Source organism: Myotis davidii, unplaced genomic scaffold, assembly GCF_000327345.1.
Source record: "Myotis davidii unplaced genomic scaffold, ASM32734v1 scaffold399, whole genome shotgun sequence".
Lineage (NCBI taxonomy): Eukaryota > Metazoa > Chordata > Mammalia > Chiroptera > Vespertilionidae > Myotis > Myotis davidii.
In genome coordinates this window covers 1,830,640-1,842,153 of record NW_006292094.1, presented here as the reverse complement: position 1 = coordinate 1,842,153, position 11,514 = coordinate 1,830,640, and the positions used below count along the sequence as shown (strand labels likewise).

Sequence of the window (11,514 nt, the reverse complement as noted above, 5' to 3'; positions counted from 1 at the left end):
TGAGAAGCTGGTATGTCAAATCCTGGTGTGCCTCCTTTTGATACGCTGAGCGCTATGGGTGAAATGCAGGCAGCAGCTCTGGGGGAGCTGGTGTAGAGAAAGCAGCCCCATGCACCCTCGTCTGAGCCACTCATTGGCAGGGAATGAGTCTCTTGTTCACAGTGAGTCCCGTAATTCCCCAATTTGGTCACTGCTTGTAGTTATGCCAGATCCTGTCGGCAGCCCGGTTAGGAGAGTTGGTGCAGAATGGAGAGTTTCTAGAAGTTTCCATTTGCCCTTTGTTCATTCACTTCACAAATGTCCATTGAATATGTCTGTGCTAAGTGCTGAGTGAACAAGATGGCCATGGTTATTCATTCCACTAGAGGCCCAGTGCATGAATTCATGCACAGATGCGGTCCCTAGGCCTAGCCAGCGATCGAAGCGCGAGTGTCTAGCGTGGAAGGGCAGGTCCCAGCTGACCTCTGGGCCCTAGGCAACACCAGGGCCCCCTGGCCCCCACGCAGTCCCCTCTGCCTGAGTCACAGCGCCCGAGTCCCCATGCGGAGATGCAGTGAGCACAGGTGGACACCATGGGCCAGGGCACAGTGTGGGCCTCTGGGCCGCCCAGTAGCACCACAAGGAAGCCAGGCAGGTAGTGCGCTCTCTCCCAGCTGACCTTGCAGACCAGCTCCTGCACTAATCCATGGGGAGCCTGACCAGCCCCTGTGGTCCTGGCGGCTGTGGCTTGGCTCACCCGGAAGCCCATTGGGGCCAGGAGCAACTCCACTACCACCCGCTGCCAGTGCCTCATCGCCTACACCCGCCATGTTCTGCGCCGCCCCCGGTGGTCAGCACTGGTCATGGCGAGCAGTCAAACTCCTGGTCGAGGGGACAATTTGCTTATTAGGCTTTTATTATATAGGATGTTTATTAAGCACCTACTGTGTGCCTGAAGGTACTCTAGGTCCCCTGGGAATATGAAGGTGAACAAGATGTGGGAAGTTTTCTCCCACCCTGTAGGAAAGAGAGCGGTGACCCTTCACCGGGCTAGCACGCCCTGTCTGGTTTTCCACGTCAAGAATCCGCGGTGCCTGGCTCTAACAAAGGGCCTTTGTGCTGCCCTGGGCGCCCGGGGCTGGAGTGCAGGGGCGTGCTGGGAACGACTTCACAAGCAGCTTTCTGTGGTCACCCCTGCTTTGTAGCATTTGCCAGCTCCGTGGTACAAATGCTCCCACCGTGGCCCGTTTCAAGTGACCAACAGGATGCCACCCGAGAGAGTCGGGAAGAGGAGCACGAAATGGGCTCCATGTGAGCCAGCCCTCACGCCCCCTCCACTACTGGGAGTGTTTGGAACAGAGCTGTGGGGCTTCCTGGATGTTCCTGTTGTTTATGGAAACAATAGAAGGGAATGTTTTGGATCAGAATGTGCAGGCCATGAGGGTCCGGCGGCCACAAATGTCACGCTGCCCTCCCACCACGTCCAGCCTGCTGCTCTAAAAGCGCTGCCCCCTTCTCTCGGGAGCGTCTGAACTCGTCTGATCTTTTACATCCCTCGTATTCTGTGGTCTCTTTCCATTTATTTATCAGCTTGTCTGAGACCTTAACCAGGACTGCCCAGCTCACCATCCACTGAGCCAAACCGGCGCGGGCTGGTCTGCTTTCTTCTTTGCCAGCCTCTAACCCATTCTCCATGAGGCAGCCAGAGTGACCTTTTTAAAGATGCAGATCTTCACGTGTTACCCCCTTCTTAAGTCCCTTTCGAGGTTCTATTCAGGGATTTTTTTTTAAAAAGTGGTTTGAAGTCCTCACTTCTGGGCGTCAGCCACCCTGGCCTCCCTCCCGGTCCTGGAAGGCTCCAGGCCTCCTCCCACCTCCCGGTCGGCCTGCACCATTCTTTCCCCATTGTCCTCCTGGCTCTGCTTTAGGTTGTTTCCCGGGGAGGTCTTGCTGACCATCCCACTAACGTAGCATCCCCTGTCTTGTTTGTTCTGTTTCCAGAAATGCATGTATCCAAAAGGAATACTTTCTTCCTATATGCTTATGGATCACATGTACTGAATATGTGTCTCTCACTCCAGCTAGGATGCTGGGAGCCACATCTGTTTCATCCACTTTAGCACCCCCAACCAGCACCTAATAGAGTGTCTGGAATATCATTGGTGGTTTCATGTATTAATAAATGAGTAAATTTGGATGGCTTACTGGTTGGTGAATGTATGGGTAAATGAGTGGATGGATGATCGATGGATACATGTTTGGTTGCATGAATGACAGATGGGTGAATAGCGGCTGATGCTGGATGGGTATCTATGAATGAATGAACTTTCCCACTAGGCTGTCTGCTTCTTCAGGGCAAGTACCATATCTTACTCTGAATCTCCAGTGCCTAGCACAGTGCCTGCACAGGACAGGCACGTGGTAAATTGTGCTGGTCAAGTGAGCAAATGAATAAAAGAATGAATGGATGAGACAGGTCCTCTAGCAGCTTCTCTCTCTATTTAGAATGCCCTCTTGACCTCCCCTCTTCCCCGGCTCCTGCTCCTGTACACCGAGCGGTGGCCAGACGTGACAGCTGATGGTGTTTTCCATCCACAGGGAGCGACCCGACCTCGGTGGACCCCATGGTCCTGGAGCAGTACGTGGTGGTGGCCGACTACCAGAAGCAGGAGAGCTCGGAGATCAGCCTCAGCGTGGGCCAGGTGGTGGACATCATCGAGAAGAATGAGTCAGGTGGGCACCCAGACCACCTCCTTCCCCGCCCAACACTCTCATCAAGCCCCTCGGTCAGGGACACGGGGAAGCGCAGCAATGGCCATCGCCGATCGGGCTGGTCGGTTTCCACAGGTCCGGCGGATGACCCCCGTTTGGTCCGAGTGCTCAGATCTCCTGCTTGGTCCCAACCCACCAGCATCCTGTTGCGTCAGATGTTACCGATTGGTTTTGAGGTTCACATTTCATGAACATTCTTCTGGCTTCAGAGCACCTGGAGACACAGAGCCTAGCATTCCCCTGAGAATTTGCCCTGTTGATTTTCTTTGATGATTACGGGCGTCTCCAGCTGTGGGCTCTGGTGTGGACTGTTCACACCGCCTGTCTCCCCAGCGCACCTTCCCTTCGCAGTGACCACTGGTCATGTGCACTGGCCAGGTCTGGGACAGATGGGGTACGATCGAGACACTTGGCCTGGGCCTCCATCTGAAGTCTGCATTTCCCAGCAGTCCAGGTGGCTGCTTCCCTCTCACCACCAATTCTCTCATCTGTAAAGAGAAAAATGAGATAATATATGGAGAGTGTCTGAGCCTGTGTTGGGCACACAGTAGGTACTTAAAAATGTGAGCTTACTTCCCTTTTGCCTTCCTTAGCCACAAAGCAGCCATTGGCACTGTTAAAATCAAAGAATGGGGAGCAGGAGGCGAGTGGATCCCCTCTAGGAAAAAGTGACATAAATCTACTGGCTTTGTTGTGACTAAAATGTGACATTGGCTATAATATCAATAGCAGACCAGTCTCTGTGATACCCCGATGGCTAGTTAAGTCCAAAAAATAATGGAAAGGCTCTGCTCCGAGCAGCATGTAGATTCCATTCCCATTCGCCATGAGGTCCAGGTTAGCCAACCAAAACTTCTTAATTATTCAATCTAGCGATTGTGACCCCTGCCTCACAGCTGAAGGGACAGAGTCCAAGTGACTTGATCGCTCACCCAAAACCTCCCGACAGGATTCGGAGCTGGAATTCCCATCCAGTGCCAGCTGGCCACAGGCCATGTGGCTTTCTCAATCCTGGGAATGAGTTTATGCAGATTATCGGTGTGGCTGGGGTGCTCCTGGGGACCAAGGAACAGCGCACCCACTCCCCCAGGCCTCCTGCTTGAGTGAAGTCAGAACAAAGGCATTGCAGGAGAAGAGTGGGGGCTGGGATGGGGTTGGAGACAAGCCTGGTGTGTCCAGGGGGCAGCGGAAGGGGGGAAGGCAGGTAGTCAAATCTTCAAGTAAGATTTATTACTTATCCAAGTAGTACATGGTTACATTCTTCTAGAAGCATTCATGATAAAGTAAAAGTCTATTTTTCCCACCAGCTTCAAACCCCAGATAGCCCTTCTATCGGGTTGGTATGAATTCTTCTATGATAATTGTGTGCACACGGCGCACGTATGTGTGCGTGTGTGCGTGCGTAAGGCCGCACCTTCGCCATATTGCGTGTGTGGTTCTACACCCCCGCAGTGAAGCAAATACCTCATATATCACAGTAAAGCGAATCGCACAAATTGGTTTCCCGAGGCATGTGAAAGTTACGTTGACACTATAGTCAATAGATAACATTATGCCTTAAAAATGTACACACCTCGATTTAAAAATCATCTATTGCTAAAAAATGCTAACCATCACCTGAGCCCTCAGCGAGCACGTAATATTTTTGCTGGTGGAGGGTCTTCCCTTCAATTTGTAAAAAAAACGCACTGTCTGTGAAGTGCAATAAAGTGAAGTGTACGGTGAGGTGTGCCTCTGTGTGTGTGTGAGTGTGAGTGGCAGCCCTTCCTCCATCCTCCCAGCTAGCCGTGCGGTGCCTCTTCCGTAGCCACGGCTCCCCCTGCCTCCTCTGCCTCCCTCGTCCATAGTTCCCGACCTGGCGATGACATGGGCCACCCAGATAATCCCGGACCGTCTCCCTGTTTGAAGGTCATCTGATTAGCAACCTTAATCCCATCGGCAACCTTTCACATAGTCACAGGCTCCGGGGATTATGTGGGTTATCTCCGGTGGGCCATTATTCCGCCCACCACTAGCTCCCTGGGACTGTTCTCTGAAGGGGGAGGGCCTGGGTCTGGGTGAGCGGCCTCTCGAGCAGTTACACCTGCAGCCATTTGACCTTGACATGAACAGACGCACAGCCGGAGGGTTACGAGGGCAGTGGCATCAGCATCAGACAGCCGCCGCACAGCGCAGCCCTGCCGTGGCCGTGAGAACTTGGGCAAGTCTGTTCGCCTCTTGGAGCCTCGGTTTCCTGCTCTGAGCAGTGAGGACAATCACGTGAAGTTGCTGAAAGACGATGCGAGTACAGTGACTCGTACCTGGCACACCTTAGTGAAGGACTCTCGCCATCCAGGACGGCCTTGCCCTCCCCGTCCCCTCCCCAGCAGTCAGTTGACACGGCCAGCTGTGTTCCACCCATAGGACGGTGCCTGTCGGCCTTAGCCTGAGTGTGACGCACACAGTGCCTGAATGTGTCATTCTACGCCGACGCCCAGACCTCACAGCTGACCCACTAACATCCGCCTGCTCTTGTCTTCCCAGGTTGGTGGTTCGTCAGCACCGCTGAAGAGCAAGGCTGGGTGCCCGCCACCTGCCTCGAAGGGCAGGACGGTGGGCAGGACGAGTTTTCCCTGGAGCCGGAGGAAGGTGAGGGGAGCCCTGTGCTGGCCGTCACCACGTGGGGCCTCCGCCCCCAGGACCTTCTCCTCACATCTGCCTCCGAGAGGGCATGAAGCCAGGCATGGGGTTGGGGTGATGGGCAAGCCCGCCCTTCCTCAGGGCCTTAGGGAGCTGGGCCCTGACCCCTCCGTAGAACCCCGGGCGGCCCCAGCCTGGTTGCTGTCACAGGGTCACTTTTCCTCCCTGGAATGATCCTGGCGGCCAAGGTCCTGGGGCTGCTTCCAGCTCATCTGCAGGCCATCTGAGGCCGTCTGCAAAGGGCTCTGCTTTCTCCGCTGGTATAACAGCCCTGGCTGGGCGTCGGGATTAGGGCAGACCCCCTTCACTCACCCACACACGCCTCCATTTCCCGGAGAACTTGCCCCACGGGTGTCCCGAAGCGTGGCTCCTGCCGTGTCAGAAATGCCTAGGCCCCCTGACTCCCTTCCCCAAAAAAACATTTCTAAAACGAGAGGATGCGTGCATCTTCGCTGATAAACAGAGGATGGGAGGGTCAGGCAGACGGGAATTCGAACCTCAGCTGCTCCACTTACTGACTGAGGGGACGGGGCCCGCAACTTAACCTCTGCCGCTCAACCACCTCCCAAAACGGGAGTGATGTCCCCGTCATGAGGTTTTATTTTTTAATATTAAATGAGACCCATATGCAAAGCCCTTGACAAAGAACCTCAACCAATAATAAAAAACGAGGACCCATTGTTATCATATAGCTATGCCTTGCCTTAGGGCCGAACACTTGGGGCTTAGTTGACTGTTTTGAGGAAGCACAAAGCCTCTTACGTGTACAGTTGTCAGAACGCAGGGTGAGGAGAAGTGGCATATTTCTGTGCTCAAAGGTGAGCAACAAGAATTACATGTAGCAACAACAGCCCACAGCCCTCAGAATAAAATGAAAATGTCTGTTGGATTGCCCTGTGTTTGTGGGCCCGGGAGGCACTAGTGACCAGGCTAGCCTGGGAACACTGCAGAATCAGCTCAGGGTCGGGGGCAGTGGTGCACTGCGTGGAAATTCCAGCTCCCCTACACAGTTAATGACGGCCACGCGGCATGCCTCTGCAAGGGGCTGGTCGTTACCCCATTTCACAGATGGAAAAACAGGCTCAGAAAGGTGGAGACGCCTGCCTGGGGTCACACAGCTAGAAAGAGGGAGAGAGAGACCACATTTTCCCAAGGATTTGTACCTTGTTCTTCCCTCTGCCATCAGGACCTCTCTTCGGGCCTCGTTGTAATCATGCCAGGGATAGAATTATGTCTACTGGGCGCCTCTTCACTCAGCTTTAGGGTTAATACTCAGGACCGTGGGCCTTTGGCGACACCTGGGCTTGGTGTGGACTCAGAAATAAGTATTCTTAAATGGGAAGGCGCGCTTGGTGCCCGTTTTGCCTGGAGACACTGGGAGTGCTGTCTTCTCACCTCTGCCTTCTGCCCTTCACCTCCACATGCTGCCCATCCAGTCTCGTGGAGGTACTGGTCTTTGCCCCGGCCCATGGGCCGCCGCCGGACCCTGGGGGACTTGTATGCCATCAGCTGGCGTCAAGGTTGTCTACGTCGATGTTTTCTTCCCCGTTTGGGGTTGGGAGCCGGGTCCTTGCGTCTGCATGCGCCTCCTGCTCTGGGCGGCCTGTGCCTGCTGCATGTGAGAAAGGGATTGTGTCTGTGCCATGTGTGTGTTGGCATGCAGGTTTGGGAGCGGGGAGCCTGGGGCTTAAAGCTTCCCGGGTTAAGAAAGGCTGTCTGGGGGCTTCTAGGATGCTGAGCCGGCGACCTGTCCCTTTCCTTAGGCACATTTGAGTGCAAGGAAAAGAAACCCACGTCACACTGGCTTAAACTAAAAGGAAAGTATATTGACTTGTCGCTGAAAAGCCCAGGGTAGGGCTAGCTCGGCCGTGGGCAAACTATGGCCCGCGGGCCGGGTCCGGCCCCCTTTCAAAGAAAAAAAAAAAAAAAGACCGTACCCTTTTATGTAATGATGTTTACTTTGAATTTATATTCACACAAACACTCCATCCATGCTTTTGTTCCGGCCCTCTGGTCCAGTTTAAGAACCCATTGTGGCCCTCGAGTCAAAAAGTTTGCCCATCCCTGGCTAGCTTCAGGCATGGCTGGATCCAGGGACTGGAAAACATCCTGGGGTCCTGAGACTCACTCTTGCCACCTCTCTGCTCTGCTCTCTGCCTGGCTGGAGCCATTCTCTCACGGCGAGCGTAGTTCCAGGCACCCTCCAGGGACACCCACCAAAGAAGGTGCTTCTCCTTCAACACAAATCCCAGGGAGGGTTCCATCTGGCCCACGTGGGTCATACACCGTCCTTGTATCAGTCACGGTGGTCAGGGGATGCCAGGGTCACACCCTCCTCTCCCTCCAGGAGGTGGTGCAGTCAGCTCACCCAAACCCTGTGGGTGGAGTTGGTAGGAAGGGTGGGTGGGCGCTAAGCAGCAATGCCACCGGGCGCCACCATTCAGTCTCCACGGTCTACCTTAAGCTTTGTCAGGGCTCACTGAGTGTCCCGTGGGGCCCACGGAGGCTCTGGAGGCTAGAGAACCCCCGTGTGCGATTCAGCTCACTCTGGGTGCCGGCCCCTGGGGTCCAGGGCCCGCAGCACTAACCGCACTGAGTCTGGGACCCAGCCAAGCAGGACTGTGTCTGTGCACAGACAGGGTCGAGTTACCCCGCCCCCACCCACAGCCACCCGCCTGCCCGGAGCGAGGGGAACAGCTGACTCTGCTGCGCACAGGATATGTGCAACTCGAGTCAGCTCAGCCCCGCGGAGCAGGTCAGTGGGCCAGATCAATAAATAAATAAACGCCCTGTGCGCCTTCCGCCTCCCTCTGCACCAGCTGGGCAGGCCCCGGCAGACCGCGGTGTTTTCCCAAAGGCAGAGTCAGCGCCCACGCTAACCATCCCACCAGCCCACAGCTGGCTCCCCACTCCCCAGGGCCGGGATGTAACCAAGACCGGAAAGCCCTCTCCTCGGGGCTCCCCTGGCGCTCAGCTGTCGCCTGGCTCAGCAGCCATCTGAGCCGTGGCCCAGTGTTGGGGAAGGAAGCTATTCTCTTGCTCTCTGATGGTCCCTTGCTTTGGGGGAGGGAGAGGGAAACCACCAGAGAGTGGGGTGGAAGGCGCCCCAGTCATAGTAATGAAAGTTGAAGCAGGCAGTCATTTCTCGAGATATATGTGTCCGTAGGTATAGATCTGATCATTGTGATGTACACCTGAAACTAGCTGTGTTAGATGTCAATTATATCTTAATAAAAATATTAATTTAAAGAGTGAAATTGAACTTCAGGCATGGTCGGTTCCGGAGGCTGAACAGAATGAATGGGAAATGAAGATCAGTTCCCAGCTTGGTAATGAAAATGACTAGCCGTCTCCTTGGTAGTGATCTCAGCTTGAGATCAGGAGCTGCCAGGTCTGCTCACCCCTGACCCTTCGCGGTAAGAACTGCGGAGGAGCCACAGGCGGTTTGACCCCCTCTGACGTGAGCAGGTGGCTCCCGCCAGGCCTCCGGGACCGTTCACCTACTAACCAGTTACTGAGTGTTCTGGTGTCAGACTCAGTGTTGGGAGACAGGAATGAACAAGACAGACACACGATCACTGCCTTCAAGGGCATTCGTATTCTAGCGGGCAGACAGACCCAAAACACCATAAAGGAGTAAGTTTATGGTTAGAACGGAATGCCTTGCATGGGGGAAACAGACCTGGGTAAGAGGAAAGAGGATGCAGTGGGTCTGAATATTGCATGAGGCAAGGTCATGGAAGGTGACCTTGGAGCGCAGATTTGAAGAAGGCGAGAGGCATGTGTGACGGCTAAGGGATTTGGACCTGCCCTTGGTCCTGGGTCCTGTGGCTGCATGTGCAGGGTCATCTGGGACTAAGTGAGGGCCTGGGGGTGCACAGTAATTTCTGGGGGAAATCTTTCCCCCTGATGGGCAAGGACATCTCACAGATCACAGCCTTGACCTTCAGTGTCCTTGACTTACCCCATCATCCCTTTGTCCCCGCAGAGGAGAAGTACTCAGTCATCTACCCATACACGGCGCGTGACCAGGATGAAATGAACCTGGAGAGAGGGGCCGTGGTGGAGGTCATTCAGAAAAACCTGGAAGGCTGGTGGAAGATCAGGTACCCGCGACGGCTGGGTGGGCTCCAGGTCACGTGGGCTCCAGCTGCCCAGAGGCCTGGGAGCCGGTAGATGGGGTGAGGTTTTGGCCTGAGCCACGAAAGGATGTTTCTCCTCTGCGCTGTTTGGCCTCCCTCCCTCCTCCGATCCTTCTCTAAAAACTCATCCTAAGCAAAACCTCCTCCCAGTAGAACGAACCGCAGAGAGCAGTAGCCCTGTTGAGCAAGACCGGTCTCCACCGCCAGCTGCTCTTCTTCACAAGTAACTGGAGGCTGAGCCGCCGTGTGTGGGATTTCCCCTTCAGCCCCACACAGATGGAAACGCACCCCAGAGCCCATCGTTGGCCCTCATCTCTGAGTCCAGGGTGGGAGGCATTTCAAACACGTCGTCCCAGCTCCTTCGCCTGTGTGATGACGTCAGAACCCATGGGCGGGGGGAGTGGCTGAGCTGCCTGGTACTTTCCCCGGTTTGCTAATGAGTCCTGGGAACCCCCTCCTTGCTCAGCCTAGAAGCCAGGCTGTGACCACAGGAAACATGGACCAGAGAGGAAGTCTGAGGTCCCTGTGACCCCGCATCTGTGCTGGGATGTGAGGCGGGACATTAGGGCCGCTCACGTGGGGCTGAGTGTGGGGCACTTTATTCATTCCACGAACACACACCAAGAATCTGTTCGGGGCCAAGCACCGTTCTGGGCGCTGGGGAGTCGGCAATGAGAACGACACTGTACTTCCCACTTCCCACCAGCAGGTGCGGGGGGTGGAGAGGGCAGACACAGGCCCGGGTGGTGCAGGTGTGCTGGAGAGACACACGGGGGTCGGGGGGGTGGGGGGAGGAGCACAGAACAGGGGCTTCCTGGGGGAGGGGAACCTCGGAACTGAGGTCTGGGACAGTAATGGCCGCGGTACAGAACATCTTGAGTGTAAATGCGCTCTGACTGCATGACAAATAGTCCTGACACCCGGTGGCTCTGGAATTCAGGGCTGGCTGGCTGTCTCCGGGTCCCTCCTGAGGCTGCCGCATGATGCCAGCGAGGGCTGCGGTCATCTGAAGGTTTCACCGAAGCTAGAAAGGGCCAGAGTCAGGATTTGAACCCGTACCTCCCTCGCCCCAGAGCCCACTTGCCACTGCATGTGTTGCCTCTCCGCTGTGGCTTGGTGCCCTCAAATGAACCGCCTCGTGCTGAGGGTGAGGACTGTATGTAGCGTGACATGTTCCAACTCAGACAGGATTTATTTCTGCTCAAAGGGAAGAGATTTTAAAATTGGCGGACACCCAGCTCTGCAGGTTTCTATGTCCTTACAAATGTGCTTTCAGTTATAAAGGACCTTTTTTCATTGAAACATAGTTCTGTTTTGTTCTTACAGTAATTTTGTCATTGTTGTTAATCCTCACCCGAGGATATTTCTTCACTGATTTTTTTTTAGAGAGATTGGAAGGGAGAGGGAGAGACAGAAACATCGATGGGAGAGAGACACATCAATTGGTTGCCTCCTGCATGCACTCCGACCAGGGCCATGACACAGCTGGGCTAGGGCCTTACTGTAATTCTTTTTTTTTTTTATAGTAATTCTTGAAAAGATACTTGGCCCTGTCATCTATCATTGCTGGTCAGTTAGGTGTGTTAATTCCCCCAAAGGTGTGAGCACCTAATTTCCACTGACCAGACCAGTGCGTTCAGGGAGATGTTTAACAATCGGCTCTCCAAGGGGAAAGTGCTCTTGAGTTGTTTGCTGATTTCCGTAGTATAAATACTCCCACCGTGGTCCGTTTCAAGCACCCAGTGTGATGTCACTGAACGTGGAGTTCAGAGGAGACGGGCACAGGTGACCGTGTGGTCCAGACCAACCCCTTGGGTCCTGCCATTAAACTGAGTTCCACGCAGAGAATTAAGTGATTTAAAGAGAATTCCGTGAGCTGGCCTGTCAGGGTCTCCATCACTCCGCAGTCCAGTGACTCCCAGCCGACCCCTAGTGACCCAGA

At 54.6% G+C, this 11,514-nt stretch overlaps 1 protein-coding gene across 1 annotated transcript in view; it reads left to right on the top strand.

Moving 5' to 3' along the window:
* SH3PXD2B (SH3 and PX domains 2B) overlaps nucleotides 1-11,514 on the top strand; it is a 68,632-nt gene that overhangs the window by 43,658 nt on the left and 13,460 nt on the right. Inside the window, exons 7-10 of the mRNA XM_015565137.1 lie at nucleotides 2,578-2,712; nucleotides 5,275-5,379; nucleotides 6,867-6,950; nucleotides 9,419-9,536. Of these exons, the coding sequence (XP_015420623.1) occupies nucleotides 2,578-2,712; nucleotides 5,275-5,379; nucleotides 6,867-6,950; nucleotides 9,419-9,536 (442 nt within the window). The remainder of the gene's footprint in view (nucleotides 1-2,577; nucleotides 2,713-5,274; nucleotides 5,380-6,866; nucleotides 6,951-9,418; nucleotides 9,537-11,514) is intronic.